This window comes from Triplophysa dalaica, chromosome 19 (assembly GCF_015846415.1).
Source record: "Triplophysa dalaica isolate WHDGS20190420 chromosome 19, ASM1584641v1, whole genome shotgun sequence".
NCBI lineage: Eukaryota > Metazoa > Chordata > Actinopteri > Cypriniformes > Nemacheilidae > Triplophysa > Triplophysa dalaica.
In genome coordinates this window covers 15,763,333-15,791,037 of record NC_079560.1, presented here as the reverse complement: position 1 = coordinate 15,791,037, position 27,705 = coordinate 15,763,333, and the positions used below count along the sequence as shown (strand labels likewise).

Sequence of the window (27,705 nt, the reverse complement as noted above, 5' to 3'; positions counted from 1 at the left end):
TTTATCAAGATAAGACCATGTTTCAGAAAAGCGTTTTTTATTCGCCATTTCAGGTGTACAAACTATACAACAAGAATGCAAACATTAGCTAACACTAGTCGATCTGTATGCTGCACGCTCCTCAATATTGCCGAAGCTTTGTGCATGAAAAACTGTCCAAAACATTGGCATGCCCATGTCAGCCAAAGATGTCTTCTGCATGAAATGAGGTTTCACCGCAGGTATGAGTTAAGAGTGGTGATGCTACATTTTGTAATCTCCGAGCACTGATCCTGGTTCTTCTTGATCCTGTAGAAATACTCCACATAGTTGGATCGTCCCATGAGCTCCACAAAGTCTTCATCATGAGTGATAACCAGCAGCTGGAAGTTACGCTGGCGAGATCGGCTCTTGATGATCCTATAAAAATCCAGATTTTTTAAAAACAATGAGTTCAGCTTGGTCTGTGGATGTTGTATAACATGTTCAAAGAAAACCATAAACGATGTTTAGAAAGGCCTTAATTAGGATTTTTTTAAATTAGGATGTTAACATGTGCATCAAACACCCCTAGATTTCTTGATTAAATAAATAAACACATTATTAGACTATGTGTGAATGCTCATTCACAATGAAGAAAATCCACAGCCGTGAATAAGCATTTTAGAAAGACATCATACAAAACAGAAACTGCTGATAAAAAATAAATGACTCAATAAATGAATGATTAAATTAAAGGTAAAGTTCACCCAAAAATGCCACCATTTATTCACACTCAAGCTGTTTCATACCTGTATCAATTTCTTTGTTCTGATGAACACAATGAAAGATGTTAGCAACTGACATTTCTGTGACATCACTGACTAGCATAGTAGGGAAAATGACGAAATGTTTCATTTTTTTGTTTTGTTGAAGAATTGTTTTATTTTGAAGAATTTAGGAAAATTTAGGAAAGAAAACAGTTCAAGGGAACCTTTGATTTTTTTTTCCTACTGTGGTAGTCAATGATGCCCCAGAAATCTCAGATTAGAAAGAGTCCCTGTCAGTGAAAACCAAGCTCAAGTCATTTTTGTTTGTGATTTAGAGCGGCTTACACAAGACCGTTTTCAACTAATAACTGAAAACTTTTTATGCGCTTTGGCTGTTCCTTTCCACGAAAATGGTGTTTTGGGGTCACAAAGTGCAAATTTTGAAAATGACGGCATTATCGTTTCTGTCTAAACTCTTAAGACGGCATTATGCATGCTTATTATGCGTTCAGTCTTTAGGCATGCGCGGGTATTCCCCAAACAATAATGGCGGCATCCATGCGGCATGTTTGTGCCATGTGACATACTTATTATCATTTTTAGCAAAAAGGAAATTGCGGCGCTACAAAAAGCGGAGACATTGTATTTTATATGCACACTAATATAAACACACATACCACCAACAAAGTGAATTAAAAGTGCTTTTAGATTAAACCAGTGTATGTGCGCAAGCACGTCAGGTTCTTTATAGCGCAACAGCGCCATCAACTGGCCTGGAATGCATATATTTTATTTGTTTTCCAGATAAATGTATACTTGAAACTTTTCAAAAACGTAAAGTAAAAAACGTTTATATCGTGTAAACGCACTCATAAGCCCATTGGACATAGAATCCGAAAACTTAATCAGAAATTTCCACACGTTAAAAAATAAATACAACCTCACGTTGTGTCAACCACATTTACTGCCACAGATATTTTCGTCCGTCATAAAAAAATTCGGACTGGGTTCGATTTTCTGCGTTTATCGCATCTGTAGTAAGGATTTTGAGGTGTGTTTTCACAATTCAGATGGAGCGTACCAACGAGCACCAAAAATGAAGAAGAATAAAATGTAGTTACAATAAAACCATTAATTTCAATTTTCTGAATAAAAAGCTGAGCACAATATCTGAAATTCTATCATATAAATATTTATAGCAATAAACAGAATACATCTAATTTTGTCATTTTTATGCCTACGAAGTTGCTGACCTCATTATTAGATTTAGAACCTTCACCTGGATGCCATAGACAAGCTCACAAATAAACTCCATAACTTACTCCACAAGGGCGTGTGCCAAAGACTCAATATTCTCTCTGTCTAAATTGGTGGTGGGCTCATCCAGTGCCAGAATCCCACAGTTCAGACAGAACGTCTCAGCCAAAGCCAGTCGAATTATGAGGGACGCAAGAACCTAAAGACAAACATACACTAAATAGATCTTTACACATCTATTATACTGTAACTACTGTATGTATGTGGAATAAAACAAAAACAAAGAAAGATTATGCATTCTGATGCGGACCTTTTGTCCAGCACTGCAGCGTCCTCGCATGTCCAAAGCTGCGTCTCCTTTCACCATGACCACTCTATAATTATACGTCCGTCTTTTGACGCCAGCAGATGCGTTCTCATCCACATCAGAGCGGATTTCCACATACTCTATGTCTGAGGAACAACATCAGCAGCACAGTAAGAGCTCCATTCATGTATCAGAACTATCAAGCATTTACACATTATCATGTCATATGAGAATAAAGCAATAACAACAAATACAATATACAGTGCCCTCCACTATTATTGGTACCCTTGGAAAATATGAGCAAAGAAAGCTGTAAAAATAAATCTGCATTGTCTGATCTTTTATTAAACATGATTTATTAAAATTATACATTTCATTCAAGTAAAACAATTTGAAGTGAGGGGAATATCACATTATGAAAAAATGTTGGTCACAATTATTGGCACCCTTAGAAATTCATGAGTAAAATATCTCCCAAGTATATTCTAATTTTCTTAGCACACCAATGTGCACACCCAACCCCCCCTAATCATTTATCACAATGGATAAAACCAAAGAATATAGTTCTGAGGTGCAATATAGTTCTGTTGAGCTACACAAAATAAAAAATGTCTTTAAGGAAATAATTGAAACATTAAACAACATAAAATAATCTAATTTCCAACATCAGGGCAATGATGAAGACATTTTAATGGTCTGGAGATGTTGAAATTAAGCTTGAAACAGGATGTGTGTCTATATTGACTCAATGCACAGCGAGGAGAAGAATTTGAGTGGACAAAGACAATTTCAGAAACAAGTAGAATTTTGGGGTCAGACAGCATTTAATAAAATAAGGAAAACTGCACCTCCATCACCACAAGCGGTTTGCTGTTCAAGAAACAAATATTCTGCTCTTATGCAAAAATAAACTGCACCATATTAAACTGCCAAATTAGATTTTCAACCAGGACTGGGGTCTATGGCCATATGGAATGAAAAATAGTTTTCTTGGCGGTAACACAAGATAAGTTTGGTGCAATATACTTGCAAACCTCGTCAGACATAAAAGAAAAGAATCCCAAAGTGTTTTTCATGGGGATGGAGGTTACAGAACGTTTCGAATACAAGGGTGCGAATAATTGCGACCAGGGTGTATAAGAGATTTGTTTCCCCCTAATGTGATATTCCCCCCACAAATTGTTTCACTTTAATGAAATGTTGGAATTTTGAAGATTTTTTAAATAAAAGATTAAAAAGAAGAAACAATGCAGATTGATTTTTACAGCCTTCTTTGCTCATATTTACCAAGGGTGCCATTAATAGTGGAGTACACTGTATGTGCAGACAATTCTTTTTTTATGAGACTTTATGAGTTTCATGAGTTCACCTTGTCCTCTGTATGTGCTCCTCCACAAATCTCTGATGATTTTATTAATCTCCTCCATCTTCATGCTGTGAAACCTCATGATTGTTCTGTAATATAAAAGTATCATATAAATAGAATACATAAAGACTTTTCATAATTGACTCATTGTCATGTCATTGTAAATCTAAACAGTAATCGAATGTAACCCTGCCTGAGAAAACACAGCCAAAGGTTTTTTTGCCATTTATTCTTTTCTAACATAAAATCATCTTATAGAGAATATTCTGATATCTGATATCGTTAACACTGACTGAGAAATGCTATTTCAATAATTAAATCACAGTTAAATGAAATCAAAGTTTGATGCTTTATATCTAAATTATATGAAAAAAGCCTGGACTTTTGGCCCGGAAAGAACCAACAACCAAACTAAATTGACTTCCATTGTATGGACACAAAATCACTGCGACGTTTCTCAAAATATCTTCTTTTGTGTTCCACAGAAGGAAAAAGAAATACTAATTGAATAAAATGTTTTTTATTTTAAATTAAATGTTATTGTAAAGTGTGAAAATACTAAATGAATGAAACAAATGTTTTTATTTCTCTGTGTATTTTTTATGAAGTTTATCGTTTTTTTGCAGAGCAGTTGCTTTATTTTCACCATGACCATGACTAACTGTTTTTTCCCTTTTTATTAGAAATGATATTAGCATCTAAGCATGGTGAGCCCTATCAGATGACCACACATCCTCCTGTCTGTGCATACAACAGTGATGGTATCATGGTGAGAAGAATCACTCTGCTCTGATGGGTGACACGTTCATATTTCATTAACTGATAACTACAGTACTTTCCCAGTTTGCGTATGATGACAGACTGTATAAGAAACAAACTGATAATCAGACCCGTAAGTGATGCGAGCGCAATTAAAATATTATTATCCCTTGGAATGTATGAAATTTGATAATGTGATGATAATATTAGCCTGATATTCAATCATGATGATCTACGAAAGGGATTCCTTCAAGGGATAGTTCCCATTGACCTGCATTGGTTTTGTGTTCATACAACAGAAGTCGTTTGGTTACCAACATTCATATTTCATACACTCAAGCGATTAAGACTAACAATTGAAGAATCATCAAGGTTTGAAAGTCTACATAATTTCTCTTCACTGCAGATGTGCGCAGTCATGACGGCAGACACCCACAGGCCTGCTGATGTCAGTTCTGTGAAGGCAAAGCGTGATACTGATCTACACAAACCATCATGACCCGGGACTTCCTCTGCGTATCCCTTACAGTAACTAGGCAACATCAATTTAGCTGCCGGCATTATTTATAATGCTGACTGCATTGTTTGATATTGATTAGATATTAATGTGATCTCTGTATGTGCAGAATAGAGAGCAATGCAAATAAGGAGCGTTGACCAAAGCTTGAATGAAGGAAATGCACCGCATTTTGCTGTGATTATGACGTGTTCTACATTTACATTTAGCAGACGCTTTTATCCAAAGCGACTTACAGATGAGGGAAACATTGGAAGCAAATGGAACAACTTAAGGACAATTAAAAGGATAAGAGCAATAAAAGAAAACTGGTCTCATGTAGACTACAACAGTATACATACAGTCAGGTCCATAAATATTGGGACATCGACACAATTCTAACATTTTTGGCTCTATACACCACCACAAAGGATTTTAAATGAAACGAACAATATGTGCTTTAACTGCAGACTGGCAGCTTTAATTTGAGGGTATTTAAAATGTTTTTGCTATCTCTCTGATGGGTTTGTTTTGCTTCTTCAGCCGAATGATGGCTTGCTTCACTGATAGTGACAGCTCTTTGGATCTCATCTTGACAGTTGACAGCAACAGATTCCAAATGCAAATAGCACACTTGAAATGAACTCTATATTTTTTTCTACAGGTCTGAGTGTTGTGAGACTGGCTTACACCATTTCCTGATCCCAATGCTGATCATTGTTTTGATAAAATTTTAATTTTCAACAGCAGCCGTTAAGTTAAGAAACACTTTAATACGGCAAGCAAGTGCAATTTATTAAGTAACGAGCCAAGTTAAAACTTCTGTCATCATTTACTCGCCCTCGTGTTGTTCCAAATCTTGTTCAACAAACGTCTTTGTTCTGATGAACACTGAGAAAGATATTTGGAAGAATGCTTGTAACCAAACAGTTCTGAGCCACCATTGACTCCCATAGTAGGAAAAAAAACCAATGGTGGTCAATAGTGCCCCAGAACTGTTCCTTTCCTACATTCTTCTAAATATCTTCTTTTGTGTTCAACAGAACAAAGAACTTCATACAGATTTGGAACAATTTAAGGGTGAGTAAATAAGGACAGTCTTTTTTAACAAACCTCTAAATACTCACCTGAGGCCATAGATCAAATGCCACATTAAGCACAATGGGACTCCTTTATCAATCTAACGTTGAAATGAGGGCAGATCCGAGCGCAGAATCGTCTTACGCCAGGGTTAACGTGTGATTCATCAAACATGCTGGATTGTACCTTGATAAAAGCGGCGGCTAAAATTGGTCATAATTTACATATCACGCCCCTAAAATTAGGGTGTAGACGCCTCGCCTCTAGATTTTGCGACATGGAGAACCATAATCCGGTCAAAAGAGGAACTTTTCCGATTTTGAAATTAAAGTTTAACTTTCAAAGGAAGTAAAAAAAAACTGTTTGGAAAGAGATCGCTATTGTCAACAGCGTTGGTGTAGTGAACCGAACTCCGAATTTTATTTATTATTAGTGTTTCACTATTATTTTTACGCCGAAAGTATAGTTGTTGCTTTGATTTACTTTGGTTGTATTATGCATTTAAATTTAAACAAAATTAATCTGACTTTAGTCTTGAAAAACTTTGTTTTAGTTACATTAATGTATTAACATAAAAACAAATGTAGATATAAATAACTGATCATGTTTACAGTGCAAATATAGAATAATGTTTATATGTAAATGCTTTTGTACAGTTTTCATTTAGGTGCAGAAAAAATATTCTGTGGTGGAGGAAACAGATGCATGTTTCTAAAGTGGATAAAGGTTTAAAATCTAATGCTGCAAATCTTGCATTTCAGGCTGCTTTCAGTTTTATGTTTGCTTCATTTCTTTTTTCTCTTTCAGATCTGTCAGAGGCAGGACCAGCCAGCTGTCTTCATCCCCCACATCCGGCCTGGAACCTGCCACACAAAGCCAGGCAACCTCGAGCTGTGACCCAGTGCGAATCTTCCACCCCATCAAACATTGCAGATCAAACAAATAAAAAACCATCAAAGCATGCATGCTTTGTGTTTTCATTTAAATGCAGATTTTTCAAACAAAGAAGCTATCATGTTGAAAAAAGGTAAACTTACCCATTGCTTGTTATTGATTAGTGTAGGTTTTTAAATATTTTACTTTCAATTGGGTTAAATGATGTTAGAAGTAGCCTTAAAGCTCTTTACACCAAAGCACCCGCTAACCTTGCAACTTAAAACAATTAAATGATCATATAATAAGGCTGGAATGGAAAATACTTTATTAATGTAATGAAAATAAGAAATCGCTTAGCAATCTATTTTTATATTTGTTATACTTTTTTTGTCATGATTCCTTATCAGTTATCAAAAGGGTAAAGCATACACAGACCTTCGCCCTATCTAAAAACCTGCGTACACGAGCTGAGACCCGTCGTGAGATTTTATCTTACCAACCGCTCACATCCATTTAGATAAGTGCCAGGTTTTGCGTGGAAACGACCGTACCCCCAGTTTTCACGTTTAAAAAATGAGGCCCAATGGGATGCACCGATCCGTTACTCTGGATCAGGTTCAATTCTGACCTTTTACCTTTGGATGTTACTCACAGGCTTCAACAAGGACTACAGCAACTGTCATGAAACCACCGTAAATGTCATGCACAATATTCAAGGTCTACTTTTAAGAGTAACTTTCCCCGACACATACATTTTAACAATACATACATCTATATTTTTGGTGAATATCCTGATTTAAATTCATATCTATAACACACAGCATCTGGTTATTGTTTAAGTGTGTTTTCGATTTCGGAGTCCCTATGATGTCAAGAGGGTCTCACGCTCTGCCCATACTGACTCAGCTGCTCCTATTGCGTTTGATGGCCGAGTTAGATTTCCTTGAGTCAAAGGATCTTAGTTGCTTCTGACGGTGTTCTGAACCACATCAAAAGCAAACCCACACACTCTGACACACACACACACACAGACACACACATAAAAGTTTACGGCTGAAAACCCCCCAATGTAATACTTTCCTGTAGCTCGGTGGTTAGAGCATGGCACAAGGTTATGGGTTCAATCCCAGGGATTGCGTAAACTTGGATACAAATGTATCGTGTAATACAATGCGAGTTGCTTCGGATAAATGCGTCTGGCAAATGCATAAATGTACTTACTGGTCTAGGGCTTTGTAGTAAATATCCAGGTCCTTATTGGCCAGCTCTGTCGTTCTCATCTCTATCATTTTGTCTCTGTAGATATCCTCGGCTCGGCAGTATTGGTTCTCGTTGAGCTCCTTGCGGAAACGCAGGATCTCGTCCTCGTAGCCCTTCTGTCGACCGAGAGCCACGCTGCGGTTCTTTTTCAGTTCCTCTAACTTTCGGTCCACTTCTCGACGCTCGCTGCCAGCAGAACATAAACTATTATGTCACCTCTCATGTTTTTTTATTGATCTATGTATACAAGCTGTCATAATAAGGTAAACATAATAGCTGAAGGTAACGGTGACCTATCAGCATGCTGTGCAAATAAAATCTTCTGAACTTCAGAAGCTGTGTGAGGTTCATCTATCTAGGACTGGTAGATTTACTCTATATGCCAGCGGATGTGATCTCGTACTTGCGCAGTTGCAGGACCTGCATGTTGCCCATCTCCTTGAGCAAAACGTCACGTTTCCTGGACACCTCCTTCAGCTCTTCCACCCGTTTCCGTAAGGTCAGGTTATCCTGGAGCCAGCGCTCCTGAACCTGTAAAAAAAAACTACAATTGTGTTTCCACAAATACAAGACAAAAACAGATCAAAACTATTTCCAATACACAAATCAGGACACATATATGCCGTTAAATGAGGTTAAATGAACTGCAGTACTTACTGTACTTAAAAAGAAAAATTACAATTCGCAAACTTCTTTTAACTGATCCCTGAACTAAAAATCACAACCTGGACGGTCTCTTTAAAAGTTAAATAAGGGTTATGATGGATTTTACTTCGGTATGCGGTTTGAAATCAACAGGAAAAAAGAGCAGGGCGACTATACGCCATAAGAACATCAATTCAGAAGACGAGAAAGCTTTGGAAATGGGCACCTTCTGAGTGTCAATGTCTTGGCGAAAGTTGCCCATGTCTTTATTAATCTTCTCTCGTTGTTTCTCCGCCGCATGCAGCTGTTTGTCCACCTCTTGTAGCTCGGTTTCTTTTTCCTGAATAAGAAACAGAAGAAAAAGTTAAACTTATGTCAAATCAAAAATGTCATACAGAAAAATGGAAAAGGAAACGATCATACTACCTCTTTATAGCTGTCTTTGCCCTCTTCGATGTACCTTGTGATCTCTCTTTCGATTAGAGTCAGGTTTTTTACTTTCTCCTTAATCGCGTTTATCTAAAAGGAAGTGTACATCATCCTTCATCTCTAATAAAAAATAAACATGCCTTCCATGCCAATACTAAGCGTAACGTTTGAGTCATGAATATGAGGACGTGTATGTAGCACCTTCTCCTGGCCTTCCTCTTGTCTGTGCCTCCTCCGTTCAGCGAGGTCCTGTTTGTCCTGCTGGAGTTTCTCCAGAGAAGCAGCTAGAGGAGACAACTGATCCTTCGCCTCCTGATAAACACACGAACCGTTATGACAATCGATATGAACTGTTGACTTGTAAGAGATCGATCATTCAGACGGTAAACAAGTAAACAAGTCTCCCCACCCGGATGTCTCGATGGAGCGTCTGGATCTCGGTGGTGAACTCCACGCACTGCTCTTCCAGCTGCTGACGTTTCTGCATGTCGCTGGAGATCTGAAGCTTCTCTCCGCGGATCTCGTTGACTCTGCTCTTCAAGACCTGGATCTGCTCCTGCTGGTCCTGGATCAGTTTCCTCTTAAGCTCGATCTTACTGCAGGCTGAACATTAGGAACATAACAGAATATGGCCCCTCAGTTTTCTTCATCTGTAGTATGTACTTGCAGTAATAAGCAACGTATTTGACTACAGCAGTGATCCGCTGCTAAACGTACTTGTGTCCAGGCGGTGTTGGGTCTCTTGTTTCTCCTGGCTGACCTGCTGCATGTTGCGACTGAGGTCAACTCCCTGCAGTCTGGCCGCATGCTGGGCGATCTTCCTCTCCACGTCCTTCAGGTCATGCTGAAACGAGCAAAACCCAGAGATATTTAAGTTTGTTTATTGTAGTTCTATTAACATTGTGATTAAAACACAACTATTGACGAATCAGAATCAAGGAACTGAACTAATCACTTTATCTCAGCTTTCATTTTAGTTCTGTTTCTATTTATTTACAGTGACTGTGATATTACTTCAGGTTATCGCTAAAGCAACATTTCTAATGTTCATCTAGTTTTATGATTAGGACTATGCTTTTCTACATTTCAATATACAGATATGTTTTATTAGGTTTTGTTAAAGGTGGGGTGACACAGTGTTTCATGCATTCTGACTTCTTTACAATGTTAAACATGCTGGCTTCTCATGCTTGACACGGTCAACTTGTGAAAAAACGAGCTGGACGTATGAGGTAGTATTTCTGTGCTGGATACTTCCCCAGCATTCGTATAGGTTTCAGAAAGTTTTTTTCGAACTTGAAAATCTGTTTCATAACAACTTTGCTTAGTCGCGTATTTGAAAATTCACCCAGAAAAGCACGCCCACGTGTCAACCCGCGAGAGCCAGAAGAAAGAGCAGACCCACACATCAACCAGCTGGAGCAATAGAGAGAGAGCACTGAGTTCGGGAAGTTCAGCTGTGTTTGTTGGGTCACTGCATTTCGGTGCGAAATGATATATAAACTAGAGCACGACCAATATATTTTTTGGGGGGCCGATATTGCAGAGTAAATAGGCAGATATTCTTGGTGAGTATAATATATAGTATATATAGTCCCATTTGTATTAGCCTGACTCAGACATTTAAAATATTGAAGATCAGTAAGTAATAAGCAAATTTACAAATAAAAAAAAATCTGTGTTCCAGGTGGTTCATAGTAATGGGTCGAGAAATTAAAAATGTAAAATAACACTTACTTGTTTAAATAAAAATTGAGTTTATTGTATAAATTAAGATTAAATCTTACTAAAGAAATAATTTAATCAGTGAGGAGCAGTGGGTGTTTTTTGTCTTTGTCCTTTGTTTGTATATTATGCTGCTGGCCCTTTAAGAGATGTATGGATCCAAAATACTGTAATACATGCATTTTATTTGCACACTGTTTAAGTTCACTTAAGATACAATTGATTACTTTTACAAGGACACTTGCTATATAGGCATTTTGGGCATAATCTTGTGTGGATATGTCTGTTTAAGAGTATGAAGTCAAGAAACAGAACTCTTTACAGTCCATTAGAACCGAATCGAGATCTCTTTCGTGTCTTCTTAAAAATGTTTAAATGGCCAGGCTTACCCCAGGCCATCTGGCAGTCTGTTACATAAACACATTTTATTTTGCAATATTCACGTAAATGTGGTGATCTAACACTTATAATGATGTGACAAAGCTATGTAAGGGAGGCAGGGTATTTAACAATTGAACAATAAACCATATTTTCTAAAATGAGTCTGACAAATATAACAATTCCGTGAAATTCTGCATTATACAGATAATTTATTTTCTATGACTGGATTCTGCAATACCGTCCGTGCTTTTTGCATCGCGGAGAATCATAGGGTCATACTAATGTAGCAAACGAGTATGATAAACTCAATGTGAGATTGAAAACGCCAGTGGACATAACGTTCCACATTGAGTCACCGCTTGACTGTCTGAACGAGAGAGCTTACTGAAGTGAAAGGTTTGGCTTGTGTTACGTGACCTTGGTCGCCAGTAGCAAACGATGGACGTGTTCTGCTGGATGAACCAAATAAATAAACCATTTACAGAATTTAGAATTTTATCTGTGTTCTGTAAACAAAATGTCATATCGGCATCAAATCGGCAGCATATATGCCAATGCCGATATTTCTGTGACATTGTTTCTGTGAAATGCTGGATTTGCAGATCGATTGACTGATAGATGGAGCGGTTCCAGCGCTAAAAGATGCTGGGCATGAACTGCACACTGTAAGTCAAACTGAGTCATATGTCTGTGTTTTGTTGGCAATGGATGCGCACATGCTTTAGTCTGGCGTACAGGGTGTCTTCTGTTTTTCGGAAATAATCGTACAGATGAATCTGTCATTCATAAATGTGATCAAACTAAAGACTCTTTGAAGATACAAAGTATGCAATACTAATCTATAGTAGTGTTGTCACGATACTGAATTTCTAACTTAGATTCAATACCTAAAAAAATAACAATATTCTATATGATTTTCGATATCACATGGAAAAAGTGCCATAACAAAAAGGCCCCCAAATTTTTACTTTTATTTAAAGTTAAATTGAACAAGACTAGACAATGGGGTATATTTTTACATTACCTACTAATTGTTCATCTAATCTAATAGATTTACTTTTCAAAATCAAAGTTGTCTTTGTCAGTATAAATGGACCAGAGCTTACATAAATAGTTGAGAGATGAATAAAGAGATTAAAGATTTTAATAAATACTTGAACAAATGTACCGATCATTCATTGCTCATTAATGTAAATAGCCTACAAAAGAAAACACATGCCATTTATGACAGATAAAGACAACTGTGTTTTATCCTTCTCTTCTCTTCTTCACTTTTATTCGATCTTGCAAGGTGTGATGCTGCACAACTCAAATCTTAAATTATTTTCTGACCAGCCAATGGAAATCGTGTATGTGGGATCACAAAGCCTAGCAAGGCATCACTGTTTCTGCATGATGTTTTGGAATGGTAAGAGTTAGTTTTTTTTTATATTCAAGTGTGGGATGCACTTAAGATTGTATAGTCAGCTGTACAGTGTAATCTTGTCTCAATATGACAATAGAATGAACTTGCTTCATCAAAATGAAAGTGTATCAATTCATTATGCTTTATATGTCATGTTTCACTGATTGACTCTGTTTGACTGTGTGTTAGGAATGACCTGGTAGCGATCCATGAGCGAGATGTCTTGCAGACAGGCTTTGGCTGTGTCTTCCTCAGACGTGAGTGTTGACAGCAGTGTCTCCAGCTCCTCAATGTCTCCTTTCAGCCTCTCGATGTCGCGATTCGAACTCTGGAGTTTATTCCTGAGCTCGGGCAGCTCTTTCTCCTGAAGCTCCATGATAGACTGTCTGTAAGTACACAACATATAGACAGAGATTGAACTTCAGGACTGATGGAGTGATGATAAATAGACACGTGAATCAATGTGTAATTTTGACTGACATACACATGCCAATTGCACAAATGTAGATAAAGTCATTTTAGTGGAGTAAGCGGGGCGAGACCGTGGTTCGAGACCGGTGAGTAATTGTAAAAGAGTGCCAGTTGTGCGCGCACCGGTCTCGAATCACGTAGGAGATCAGGAACATATAAGAGAACGAGCGACCGGACCGTCGAAAAGAGAGAGGACCGGGCCTGAACATGTTTGTATTTGTATTTATGTTTTGTTCGCCGGCAGTCGGCCGTGAGGGGCCGCCGGCTTTTATTACTTTATTAAATGTTTAAATGTTTGCCGGTTCACGTCTCCTTCCTTCCCTACTTTGAATCTCTCTACAGTCATCATTTGGTGTCTTTAGAATTAATGCTATGTCATGCATTCTGACGTAGTATTCTTGATAATAATTCTGGATCCCGATTTCGTCAAAGGGATCCTCTACCTTTAATTTGGCAATTCTCCTGGAAAAGCACAGCAAGGTGAGAGAAACAGCCTGCCCACGAGCCAACCAATGAGCGAGACCCACTAACCATCAATATTTTCTGTACTGGTCCATGATGGGCTGCGCTGCAGCTTTTTGCTCTGCGACAGTGAAGTTTAGGCGGGGTTTTTCCTGCATTGAGAAATTGGGGCGGGCGCATCCGTGCAAATGTCGGGTGTCTTCACAAGAAATGCTGCGTGCATTTAACAGACTGTCACTGTTTCGATAGCACACTAAGGCGCTAAAAAGAGTTGTAGAAGAAGAGCAAGCTGTGTTTCACGGCTGTTTGTTTTGCATCAAAGTACATTTAATTTCTTAAATTAACATGACGTACATCATTGTAATGTCTTTAGCTGTGCAGGTGGATTGTTGAATCAGTGTATACTGTACACAGTGAGTTGAACGCACATTGCGTTCAGAACGACTCGGACACAAATTACTCATTTGAACCGATTAATTATCACTATTGAGCCTTTCAGTCACAAGCGAATATAAGAGATAATTGAATCGTTTAAAGATAGAGAATGCAAGATGTGAATGAGCTTTGATCAATAATTAATTAATTCAGTTGGCTATTGCGGGCTGAAAAGTTAGTTGAAAATAATAAAAAGCATTATTTGATTACAAAAAACATTTCTGTTTGGTTGAATAAATGTAATGTTTTATATAACTGAATAATTGTCTTTTTCATCTTATTATATTAGACATTTTAACGTGTAGGCCTTCATGTGTGTAAAAGATCAGGAAAGCACCACCTCCACAGGCATGAACTGTACGCGGTAAGTCAAACTAAGTCATACGTCTGTGTTTTGTTGGCAATTGGCGTGTACGTGCATAATGTACAAAACACGAAGGGATTAATGTGATGATGTGTTCCTTGTTCTTGCTGTAGTTCCATCCCGCTCTCCCCTCTAGTCCCACCTCTAGCAGCTCTTGTTTTTCCAGGAATAATCGTACAGCTGTATCTTTTGTAAACGTGATCAAACTAAATACTCTTCAAAGATACGACATATGCAATACTACTCTATAGGTACTCAAGATTAATATGAGATTGGCAGAAACTGCTTGTGATAAGTGATCTTTAAGAACAATTATGTCTGAATGATTTCAACATTTGTGGCGACAGTCTCTTGCCTGATTGGCTTTAGTGCCATCATTTCATCCCGTCTGTGCTCTTTCCTCTTCAGGTCCTGTTCTGTGTTCTTCAGCTTGTCTGGGACAAGCCGCAGTTTGGACTGCATGTCGTTGACGACGTCCTGGTGCTCGGCCTCTGATGGGAAGACGCGCTGACACACGGGACAGCACGGTTCGCCCTCCTCCGTCAGCTGACTGATGAACTGACTGTACACAGCTGTGGCGCCCGCCAGCATGGCTGTGAAGGATAAAAGCAAGACAAAGAATAATTAAACTTAAACTAGGTTTTAACTCATTGTGATTATCTTGTTTCATTATTATTATCCATTGATTTATTCATTTATTTAGTTCGTTTATTTATACTGTTGCTAGCATGTATTAAATTTCTTTTGAATGACATACTTTGTGTTATTTTTCTCTACGACCATCTACTCATTCCATTTCAGCCAAAATACTGACTCATTTTAGAAGTTAGTTTACAAGGACCCGTCAGGGTCATGTTGTTATCATTCTGGAAAATAATCAAAAGGTTTTTTCAGTCATGATGACGTCAATATGCAGGCCTGGACCGGATGACTGCGTTGCGTGGATTTTCCATAAAACCGACAACTCATTGGTAACATCAACTTACCAAAAGCAACCTCTGCTTGCTATGTTTATCACATGACTAGCTTGCATCTCATTTGTGTATGGAAAACAATTTATATCAGGCACTTATATTTAATGCAGTCTTGATATTGAATTTCATGTTGTTACAAGTACAATCATTACATAGCTGACATACTAACGTCTACATCTATTCATTAGATTTACAATACCCACCCCAACACAAAAACATCCTGGTGAGTAACAAACATTTGTGTAAATTTTAAGTGGGTCAAGTCAACCCACGGCTTGACCTCTATATGACTGTCTATGAGTGCAGTACCTCTCTGTTTGGAGCATTTCTCGAGATCATCCTGCAGTCTGCCGAGGTCTGACTCAAAGTCTTGACTTCCACACACATTAAACAGCCTCTCCTCATAGCTGCTCAGCTGTTCTTCCTTACGCTTGATCTCTGCCGTGTAATGACTCCTCTTCTGTTCTCCAGACGCCAGTTCTTTGCTACGGACCAGATGTTACAGGAGCTTTAGCTCATCAAGCAACACCATGGATTTAAAACATTCTTATGATGATGGATGGTCTCTTAATAACACCAAAAGACATTCTAATATTAGGATGCACAAAGAGGATTTTGTTTTGGCCAATACTGATTTTAACAAGCAACTATGGTCCGATTCCGATATTGGTCAATTGCATAATACTTTACAATACTAGCTTGTTTTGTTCTGCATTTCTCCATTTACCATTTTAAGAGAAGCAGAATTTAAGATAAAAATACAATAAGGCAACATGACAATCTTCAAAGGTGTTTTTTTCTATCCAATATTTCTTTTAATACCAAAAAATGAATCATATTTGACTTAACATCAAACATTTCTTTAATAAACTGAAATAAAAGTCTGTGCTGTTGCTATTTAATTACTTTGCTCAGAGAAAAATGTTGGATTTTTCAGACATGGAATTCATTGCCTCCATGCAGCTATTTAATAAACCATCATTATCTCTCTTTTTCATGCTATTGCCAATATGCCGACGGTGTTCAATTTATCAAATATCGGACGACTATCATCGTTGGCCGATACATCTGTGCATCCCTATCTAATATGATACATACAATTTAAGATATGTAGTATAATTGCCTTAATTAAGCAAGAAATGACTGGCTATACTATTAAAATAGCCTCACAGATCTATGAGATTCAGATCTTAAAGTTATAGTTCACCCCCCAAAAAAATCCTGTCATCGTTTATTCACCCTCCCTCTAATCATTTTAAACCTTTCTGACTTATTTTTCTTCTGCAGAGCGCAAAAGAAAATATTTTGAAGAATGTGTTAACCGGCCCCCATTCACTTGCATTGGATTTGGATCAGTACAATATGAGTGAATGGGAGCCAGTTCTGTTCGGTTACAAACTTTCTTCAAATTATCTTCTTTTGTGTTGTGCAGAGGAAAGAAACTCATTCAGGTTTGAAATGACAAGATGGTGAATAAATTATGACAGAATTTCATTTTTTGGGAGCACTATCACTTGAACATAAACTGTTTTTATATTTATATAAGTCAATTCTTGAATTCCTTATTATTAAGCCTGATTTGAAACTCTTTGTATATCTCAAGACGACAGTATTCCAGTATGTGGGAGGTTGTACCATGATGTTTAAACAATGTTTCCTGTTATCAGGGTCTAGTACAGTATGTTTGCATGTCAGTCATCATGTAAACTCCTCGTCTTCTATAGGAAATGTATAATATAATATAGGAAACATCAAAATTCATGTTAAATACGCTCTTATAAACAATAAAGTGTGGCACTCACTTTAGTTTGCTGAGCCGATCTCTAGTAGTGTTAATCTCTCTGGATTTCGTGTGGATCCAGTCTTCCAGCTGTCTCTTGTTTGGAAAGTGTCCTAACAGAGACACTAGATCTTCATTGTGTCTTGACTTGATCTTCCTCACTTGCTCTTCTTTATCCATCTACAATCCAACATAAAGAGTTTCTAGTATGCTCAACACTGTTATAGTGTGCCTGTGTTACTTGCACTGCATTGCGCCATACAGCACCTGATTGTACTGCATATTTACAATGTACATAGGGTGCTAATGCATGGAATGTTGAAGAAGACTATTACACAAAATGATTACAATTCAAGAAATTGTCATTCCAAATTTGAAATGCAATTTCCATGGAAATGGAACATCATCAGCTGGCCTTTACAATAAATATCAATAACACTTGACAACGTTGACATTGCCCACATTCCCCCAAGTACTAAAAGCAACGTTTTTGTCAAAATGCATTCCTAATTGAAAGAGTGAAATTGATCACATCAAATATATTTTGTAGTGTCACTGTACTACAGAGTGAAGTGTTAATATATTGTCAGGTATCTCCGGATATCATACAGTATTGAAGGAAACATTGCATTAAAGTCATTTTTTTGTTTGTGTTTGTTTGTTAAGTGCTATAATCGGGTCCCCGGTGCATCTTGCAACCCAGAAAACGTGAAAAACAAGATCCCAGTAAATTTGTTTTGGTAAGCCTTTCTCTGCGAGCAGGTTGGCTAGCAATTTCGCCAAGCAAATACCAAGAAATGGGTTGCAGCATTTTGTCTTTCGACTACACTTGCAAAATCCGGGAATGGGACGGAGCTCGAATAGCTTCAGCGTCAGCGACTTTTTATAGCACAAAACCGCTGTCAATCAACAGGGAAATGCTCTGTGACGCTACGGGAATGTTTGAGAAGGAAATCAAGTCAGCCGACCTGCTATATGTAGCTGATTCTGAACGAACTCGTCTTCGTGATGAACGCATTTTTAGTCAATAAAATGTTAACACAATAATACATATTTGACCAATATTTTTTGGTAAAGCTGAGCTTCCCTTGCAGTCTTAAAGAAATCCCCACTAATGTGCATGAACCGTATATACAGGAGGATAACGTTACCTCATGATAGTGAAGGGAGCTGTCAGTCACGTGCTACATAGAACATTCAAACCCAGTGTTAGACTAACTCTATATTTATGTAATTTGATGGAGTTTAGCTGTATGTATGATAATACATTATGTGCGTTAATATGTTCAGCTGCGGCAAGCTGTTTGTTTTGCTTATGTCAGGGGCGAACACTGCAGGTTAGTTTCGTTTTAAACGTCTCTAATCATTCGTCCTAAATCTGAAAAATCTGTCACACCATACTAGTTATGCTCTCACGTTGTGGGTGTAACGTTATAACTTGTCAACGACATGCGCTAAAATCCAAGTAATTCCAGGGAGATCTGCAGGTTCCACTCAGAACAGGCCTTGCTACGGTCGACCAAAGAAGTTGAGTGCACCTGCTCAGCATCATATCCATAGGCTGTCTTTGGGAAATAGACGTATGAGTGCTGCCAGCATTGATCTAGAGGTTGAAGGGGTGGGGCGTCAGACCATACACCGCACACTGCATCAAATTGGCTGTCGTCCCAGGAGAAAGACTCTTCTAAAGATAATGCAAACAGTTTGCTGAAGACAAGAAGACTAAGGACATTGATTACTGGAACCATGCCCTGTGGTATATTGAGACCAAGATAAACTTATTTGGTTCAGAGCTTCAGATGGTGTCAAGCGTGTGTGGCGGCAACCAGTGAGGAGTACAAATACAAGTGTGTCTTGCCTACAGTCAAGGGGGTGGGAGTGTCATGGTCTGGGGCTGCATGGGTGCTGCCGGCACTGGGAGCTACAGTTCATTGAGTGAACCATGAATGCCAACATGTACTGTGACATACTGAAGTAGAGCATGATCCCCTCCCTTCAGAGACTGGGCAGCAGGGCAGTATTCCGATATGATAAAATCCCCAACACACCTCCAAGATGACCACTGCCTTGCTACAACATACAACATATTGACACTTAGGGCCCAATTTGGACTTTTTCTATTTGGGGTGTACTCACTTTTGTTGCCAGCAATTTAGACAGTATTGGCTGTGTGTTGAGTTATTTTGAGGGACAGCAAATTTACACTGTTAGACAAGCTGTAAACTCCCTACTTTACATTGTAGAAAAGTGTCATTTTTTCAATGTTGTCAGATGAAAAGATAATAAAATATTTACATTAAATTGAGGGGTGTGCTCACTTCTGTGCTCAGATACTGTACTGATACTGAGCTTATAGTCGATCTCAGTTTCTGATGCGAATCCTGGATGCTTTTTGTCAGAGTCCCGGGTTCATAATCTCACCTTATCCTTCTTCAACATGTCCATCTGTGTACGAGCTGTGGTGTGCGTGTTGAGCGCTTCCATCTCCTGATCCAGTTTGCGCTGGGCCTGATCCAGTTCAGTTTTCTCCCTTTGTAGTTCAATCACTTCAGCCTTCAGACTGTCCACTGTATACGCCTGCATGGCGTTATCAAGCTCACGCTCCTGTGAAAACACACAACAGTGTATATTGCCGTACAATCTATTTTACGTTTCTGTGCATTTTGCATCGACAGGTTGGCTGAGACTGAGCCTCACAATTTAATATAGTGGTTCAAATGTGTGTCTACTGTTATTTCAGTTATAAATCAATACATTTTTTGTTAAAACAACTGTTCTGTGGACTTTATAGACACAACAATAATACGTAAAGAGGACTGACCGCTTTCTGAAGCTCAGTTTCCAGCTCCTGCAGTCTGCTAGATGAGCCCTCCAGTCTCTGCAGATCAGACTTGATGTTCTTCAGTTCCTGCTGTTTCTTGGCCTGCATGTCTCTCTTCAGCTCAACAGTTCTCTCCAGGCCTGTCTTCTTATCACGAATATCATCTATGTTTCGCTGCTTCTGTGCCTCCTTCTCTTGCATATCACGCTGATTTATTCAGTGAACACACATAGGACAAACCTTAATAGGAATTGTAACATCTCATAGTCGTTTGTGACATTTAGTCTAAGAACAACTGGTGAATAACTAGTTCAAAGCCCTATTTCTATCTTCACCTATTCTTAGTTTTGACCAAAACATACTCCTAGGTGGTGGTACATTGAATCTTTCTCAAAATGGGATAATATCATTTTGAAATTAACTGTAACAGTGAATACATGTACATTTTAAGTCCTAAATGTTGCCAAAGTCACTGTTACATAATCAGGGAGATCTGAACAGTGTCATAAAGATGAAGTATCTACCAAGCTTTGGTTGAGAGCTTCTGTGTCCTGATCCAGTCTTTCTTTGACCTGTGTGTTGAAGCTCTGGAGCTGTCCTTCTCTAAGAGGGGTCCGATCATAGCCCTCCAGCTCCAGGAAAGATGCCAAATTCTTCACCTGGCTGTCCCTCTTTTTTATGTTATTTGTGTGCCTTTCTGCCTCCAATTTTAGGCGACCTTTAAAAAAGTTGCAAAAATAAACCTATCATTTTTACTGAGCAAAAAAATTATAATAATTGTGACCCTGGATCACAAAACCAGTCTTAAGTAGCACGGGAACATTTTTAGAAAAGACAAAAATACATTGTATGGGTAAAATTATCTATTTTTCATTTATGCCAAAAATCATTAGGATATTAAGTAAAGATCGCTCTCCATGAAGATATTTCGTAAATTTCCTACTTTAAATATATAAAAACTTTATTTTTGTGAGTGTTTGGCCTGCTACAGTGCCCCTGATTAACAACTTCAAAGGCAATTTTCTCAATATTTAGTTTTTTTTGCACTCTCAGATTCATGAGTTTTAAAACGGTTGTATCTCAGCCAGATATTGTATTCATATTCAAACAACTCATATATAAATAGAAATCGTATTTATTCAGCAAACAGATTATGTAAAAATCTCAATAAAAAAAATACCCATAAGACTGGTTTTGTTGTCCAGGGTCACAATTAAGTAAACCGCATGTAACTTATTAAATCTTTCATGAATAATATCATTTTTTTGTGTGAATCTAGCACATAAAAAGACACTGCAAACTAAAACCACTGCAACAAAAACAAAACAAAGAAACAAAAATGATAAAGACATATAATATTAATTGACAATTCACTATAGAAATGTGTCTGCAACGAACTTCCTGTTTGAGGCTATATATAGCATGTTTATGAATGATAACTGGACAACATGAGAATTTTGACTACCTTGCTCAACAAGGAGGTCGGATTTGATGCGGTTCATTCTTTGACACTCTCGTCCAGCTCGCTCTAGCTCACGCTGGCACTCCACTAGCTTCCGCTCCTTCTCCTTCACAGTACGCTGATGGTTCTGATACATTTCCTGAAGTTGCTCATCAGAACCTTGAAACACCTGAAACAAGACACAATGTGGTGTGGTGCAAGGCTCTGTCTTAGGCCCCTATGTTGTTTTCCTTGTATGTGCTCTATTTACTGCACCCTCAATTACTGTAGATGCTGACAATAATAACATAAATATTTTCTCACTATAGACCAACACCAATGCAAAACATTTTACAGATGTCTAGTGGAATACAAAGTTAATTAAACAAGTTTTAATGGTGACGTGAAGCAAAAGTCTTGATTGACCTTTGATTCAAAAGGTACATGCCCTTTACTTTCAAACACAATCCATCTCCCTGTTTAAAAAAAATCCCAGAACATGTCATTGGTTATAAAACAACATAAAGCATCCCTTGCTGAACATCCTGTATATGCTTTTAGTGCAAAACAGCTCCCAGCTTAGATGATCATTATCTGGTCCTGCTGACTAATAACTGACAAAGTTAAACTCTTGATATGATCTGAACCGTTTTTTTAGATTACCTGCTCCATCTTTTCCTCTAGTTCACGGTTATCATCTTCCATCTGTTTCTTCCTGCTGTCAAGAGCTTTGATGTCATTGTCCAACTTCATCACTTTGTTGAGGCTGTCATCTATGTCATTAAGTCGATTCTGAAAATATACAGTATGAAACAAATTATTAATCAATGTCAGAACCACAACATTCAGAATTGTCTTTGTATTCTCACCTCCAGCGGGTCAATCTGACTTTCAATGCGCTGGACAGTCTCTTTGGAGGAAGCCAGCTGACCCTCTTTAGTGGACAGCAGCTCTCTGATCTCCTGAGCCTTATCTTTGTTCTGTTTGAGATATTTGAGTTCCAGCTGACAGGATTTAACTGTGGTTGCCTGTTTCAACCTCAGCTGCCGCAGGGTCTCTAATACTTTGATGTACCTTCAAGCCAATGGATGTGGTTATAGGTAGCTGACACATAAAATGTCCAAGTATCAAATTTACATTCAAGGTAATAAAAAGGCAAACTTTAAATTAATGTTCTGTAACTAGTCACTGTAACTTAAGTTTTTAAACCTCTTGCCCAGAATACCTCGTGGCTGAGAAGATCTCATCAAACTTCTGCTTGAGGGCTTTGCCTTCACTCAAAGGCCAGTTGGACTCCTCTTGGTGACAGAAGATGACGTGGTTGAGAACGGCTTTAGAGACGCCCAGCGCTGAAATCATCTCGCGGTCTATTTCAGCACATTTAGAGCTCAGACTTACTTTCTCCCCGTGCCTGACATCAACAGATCAAGTTAGATCAACATATTAAGTGTACATTAATGCTACTGTATATTTCTGTTAGTTGTAGACCTACTTGATTCTGGTAATGACACCCTCAAGAGTTTTGAACTCAGTTTTCTTGCCCTTCTGTGTACTTTGCATGGATCTCTGGACAGCTATGGCATCACCATTTACATCTCGAAACTGGAGTCTGATTTGCGCTCGCACGTCCGTCTCATGGGCATCCTAAAACACACCAACAATTCAATGGATGAATCTGAGGGATAAATGGGTTATGGCTTTAATGCTTTGTCACTCACAGCTCTACATCTTGTATTATTCAAATTACCTTTTATTTGCCCAAGGCTAATTATTTCATAAGGAGAGATGTCAGTGCCAAAGGGAATCAGATATACAGTTAGGGATGCACCGATCCGATACTCTGGATCGGAATTGGGGCCGATCCGGGTCTTTTTTGCTGGATCGGGTATCGGACTGACGGGTTCTCTTCTGTCCGATCCGTTGCGATACCCGTGGATGTTACTCTAAAGCTTCATAAAGGACTAACTATCAGGAAATTACCATAAACGTTGTCATGCACTGTTTTCGATGTCATGTATTTCGATAGCTTTATGCGAGGAATAAACCAATATAGCATAATTAAAAAACTCTGACCTCCGCTGGTGCGGTCATCTGTCAATCTCAATCCAGCATGCGCGTGTCCGGGAACAGTCAGGACGTTACTCGTTCCAAAGTTTTCAATATACTTCATAATCACTAGATAATAGACTTTGGTTTTGTTTAAAATGCATTTTGCCGGAGACTGTACTCTCTGAGTGTAACGTTATTAGATTCAAGCACTGGAAGCGGTCTATGTTATGCGTCATTCATACATAACTTTTAACTTTAGGATGGATTCAATGTTCTATGATTTAAAGACATAACATATCTCTTCTCTTTGTGTTATAACTGTTTTGAACTTGGGAAGCAAAGATCCCCGCGACAACAGGATCATCTCAATCCGGGATGCGCGTGAGTGAAGCGGGTGCATTAAGCGCATCATTCTGCGTTCAATGCGCATGACTTTAAATAACGTAGAAGCGAATGTATTAAGCGCATCATTTTGTGTCCAGGATGTGCATGAGCGAGTTTGGAGAATTTTATACTGTGATAGTTTTGTGTAATAAACAGAGATTTATTTGTTAAACATTTTGTAAGTATCTGTGCTTTATGAGACCACATTTTTGTTTTGTATATATTTTTAAGTTTAATACAGCACTTAATTACATTTAAAAAAAATCATACTTTTAAGTAAAAATACTTAAGTAAAGGAAAATGGTAGATTTTAATTGACTCATGGATATAAAGTAAAAAAACAAACATTTATTTATGGACTGTAGTGGAATAAGTATGATGTGCTTCATACTGTGGGAAAGCATTTTTTGTCCAAAGTACTCTGATAAAGTACAGATATATTAAAATGTACTTGAAAGTAAACATGCTTAACTATCCACCTCTGGGAATAAAAGTTAAAATATGCAAGTCTACTTTGATCATGAAAAACAGTGCTAGTATCGGATCAGAATCGGAATCGGCCGATATGCAGAATTCAGATATCGAAATCGGATCGGAAAGGAAAAAGTAGTATCGGTGCATCCCTATATACAGTATCTCATAGAAGTGAGTACACCGCTCACATTTCTGTAAATAAATATTTTATTATATCTTTTCATGTAACAACACTGCAGAAATGACACTTTGAAGCTGAGGATAATGGTGTAACTAAATGAGTATTTGTTGGGCATCCTCAAACGGAAGGTGGATGAGAGCAAGATCTCTAACATCCACCAGATCTGTCTGTCATCATGGAGGAGTGGAAGAGGATACCAGTAGCAACATGTGAAGCACTGGTGAGCTCCATGCCCAAGAGGGTTAAGGCAGTGCTGGAAAATAATGGTGGCCACACAAAATATTGACACTTTGGGCTCAATTTGGACATTTTCACTTAGGGGTTTACTCACTTTTCTTGCCAGGGGTTAAGACATTTATGGCTGTGTGTTGAGTTGTTTTAAGTGGACAGCAAATGTACACTGTTATACAAGCTATACTCGCTGCTTTAAATTGTGGCAAAGTGTCATTTCTTCAGTGTTGTCACAGGAAAAGATATAATAAAATGCTTACTAAAATGTGAGGGGTGTACTCACTTCTGTGAGATTCTGTTAGTGCTTACATAAAGGTTGGATACCCACATATTGGAATTGTTTCTTTAAATCTGCATTTGGCCGACACCAGATGTGACAAAATTGGATCTGGTGCAGCAATCAGATTTTTCAGATTTTTTTGTGGCAGTGTAACTCAGGACATTGACACACTATATAAAACATAAACTGCATGGACAACATGAATTGGACATGAATTGCAAAACTTGAATGCAACCCTTTCATGACACATTTCATGTAATACATCATATGATATGCAACAACTTGCTAAATAATACTGCTTTCCTGCAGGCCTAGAAAATATCTAATATAAATAAATGATACATCATATTTAGAAAAGTCGTACTTTGGGATCATGGACAAAAGTGTTTCCTTTGCTTCCTGGGGGAAAGTCTCCTGAAGTGATGTACTTGAGACACTCGATGATGGTCTGTAAAAACAACAGAAGGTTTTTGAAGAGCTTAAAATAAACGTTTTAATGGTTTGCTGGACAGAACATTAATACTACATGCTTGTTGTGATGACTTCTAGAAGATATGTATTAGTTATTATTAGCACTGTGTGGAGTGATTATATATTACAAACCGTCTTTCCAGCTCCATTAGGTCCCACCAGGACTGTCAGAGGACTGAAGAATGATATCACTTGTTTGTCTTTATCTTCCACTCCAAAACTCCTCACACCAAGAATACTCATCTTTTCTATCTTTGACATTTTGGACCAGTGCTTTGACTTGTGACTTTAAGAAATGACATAAAAACATATGAATACAGCGCATAGTAGTGTGATCATTTTAAACACACTGACATTATGTTCTCTAAGACAGAAAGTGTACCGTACGTTAGGTCAAAGGCTAACAAGATTATGGTTTCTGTTTCTTATCAGAAGACAACCAACGATTATGCCTTAATTTGATTTGGCCAGCATCAGCAGAGCAGTTTCCTGACACAAATATAAAGTAGCTGAAATAAACTCACATAGGCTAAACAGTGCAGTAATGTCCGTGAGGAAAAATCTATGTAAGTTTGTTTTGACTGCCCGTGCACTCGTGTTTGTTTCCCGCGTCTGCGCAGTGACGACGGACTTCCGTATTCACGAAAGCGTAGCTAGCGACTACATGTCCCGCAATGCACTTCGATACCAGAGAAAGTAGACAAAAATGAAATTTATATTAACCTCATAATTGCCAGTGTGGTTATTATGGAGTTTGTGATAGCATATTTTTAATTTAAATGGCAAAACTAAACTAGTACAATTTTATGTATTTATTTGCGCTAGTTCCGCAATGGGTCTGAAATATCCGGTCGTCCCCTAGCGTCAAAGCAGTACACCTTGCAGTAATAAAGGTATTATTTTTTAAAACATTAAGTAGAACATGTGCTTGGTTATCAATATCAGTTGTTATTTTTTGGGAATTTTTATGCTTTGCTCTCATTTAACGGAATAAAATGTATTGTATGTCGCAAATAATATATTTACAAAAATACTTCCGGGTCCTCGACCCTCGGTCACATAGAAATAGAAACTAGATGCCTCTGTTTCTGTTGGGCCGCGGGTCGTCCGCCATATTGGAACAGCGTTAGCTGTTAACACTCAAGAACAAGCTGACTGTGTGTATGATTATGATTTTTTATTTTTTTGCGTAAACTTAAACATTATATCTGAATTGAAATCCCCGTGGTTTTCACAGCCATGGCTGCACGCGCAGTGTCTGGCCATTCTAGCAAACACTGACGTCAGTGGACCGTTCCAAGATGGTGGACACGTCAACGTCGCGGAAGTGCTTAAATCCGGCATCTAGTTATTTATGGCTACCTCGGTCACTACAGTTGCCAAATCCACAGTTGCGCTCGAGGCGTTAATGAACCTGTGCAGTTCTCTCGTGGCTCATGAGTTTACATGTTCAGCATCTCACGAGAGCTGCAAATAGATGCACCCGCCGTATCATGACTAACTCGACCCCTTGACCTTACGTTACAGGCTTTTGCAAGTCAATGCTGCGATCTTGCCAGTGTTGGTCTGTGAGATATCAAATATATTCACTCATATGCAGTTTTAAGAGCTCAGGGTGGAAGAAAGCTGATAAATATTCACCCACGATCGCTTATACCTGCACGACTTTCCATCATGGTGTTTCTAGTCTGTAAGTACATAAATCACATTTCAAGCACTTTCTATAGAGGGATAATAATTTAAAACCACACAATTCTGTAAATGCAAAAAACTATAAGAAAAAATGCGAACATTTATTATACGTGTTTGCTTATTATTTGACCAGCCTACTAGTTGTCCATTTAGTTTCGTTGTTGGATCAAGTCTGTCCACTAAGTGGCGCTTTTCTGCAGAGTCTGCCAATAAAATCTAAACAAGTAACTAGTTGGGCTCTACAATATGTGAACAAATAATAAAGTTAAAAATCATGATGTACTTGTAAACAAAGACAATGCTATCGTTGTCCATTAAGACCTTCTCCATTTTTTGTTTGTTTTACATGAATCCTGCAATTTATTTGAATGTAAGATAAAATGTTTAAGCCATACAAAGCTGTTTTGTTTTTCTGCTTAGCATTGCAGCACACAGTTAGAGGGGATGACACCATACAGGAGGCACTTTATCACCTCAGAGA

General features: G+C 38.1%; 1 protein-coding gene across 1 annotated transcript; it reads right to left on the bottom strand.

Annotated features, from left to right (window-relative positions):
* Positions 1 to 20: 20 nt before the first annotated feature.
* On the bottom strand, positions 21 to 26,142 carry rad50 (RAD50 homolog, double strand break repair protein). The gene is made up of 26 exons (XM_056731624.1): positions 26,057 to 26,142; positions 25,665 to 25,818; positions 25,426 to 25,509; positions 22,955 to 23,106; positions 22,688 to 22,873; positions 22,332 to 22,536; positions 22,126 to 22,254; positions 21,487 to 21,652; positions 20,546 to 20,739; positions 20,022 to 20,228; positions 19,622 to 19,804; positions 17,223 to 17,380; positions 15,730 to 15,905; positions 14,802 to 15,039; positions 12,911 to 13,100; positions 9,921 to 10,047; positions 9,613 to 9,806; positions 9,405 to 9,515; positions 9,201 to 9,293; positions 9,001 to 9,114; positions 8,533 to 8,660; positions 8,091 to 8,315; positions 3,662 to 3,747; positions 2,296 to 2,438; positions 2,051 to 2,184; positions 21 to 399 (listed from the first exon to the last, which is right to left on the bottom strand). Exons 2-26 carry the CDS (start codon positions 25,791 to 25,793, stop codon positions 213 to 215), a joined length of 3,939 nt encoding a protein of 1,312 aa, XP_056587602.1. The 5' UTR covers positions 25,794 to 25,818; positions 26,057 to 26,142; the 3' UTR covers positions 21 to 212.
* Between the last annotated feature and the right edge of the window lie 1,563 nt (positions 26,143 to 27,705).

Excerpts from the sequence above, each read along its gene's own strand:
- rad50 (XM_056731624.1), bottom strand. The coding sequence starts at position 25,793 with ATGTCAAAGATAGAAAAGATGAGTATTCTTGGTGTGAGGAGTTTTGGA. Across the intron at positions 17,381-19,621 it reads ACATGTTGAAGAAGGATAAG|ATGGATAAAGAAGAGCAAGT; the intron begins GTGAGATTATGA and ends GTTGGATTGTAG. Across the intron at positions 2,439-3,661 it reads GAGCACATACAGAGGACAAG|ACATAGAGTATGTGGAAATC; the intron begins GTGAACTCATGA and ends GTTGTTCCTCAG.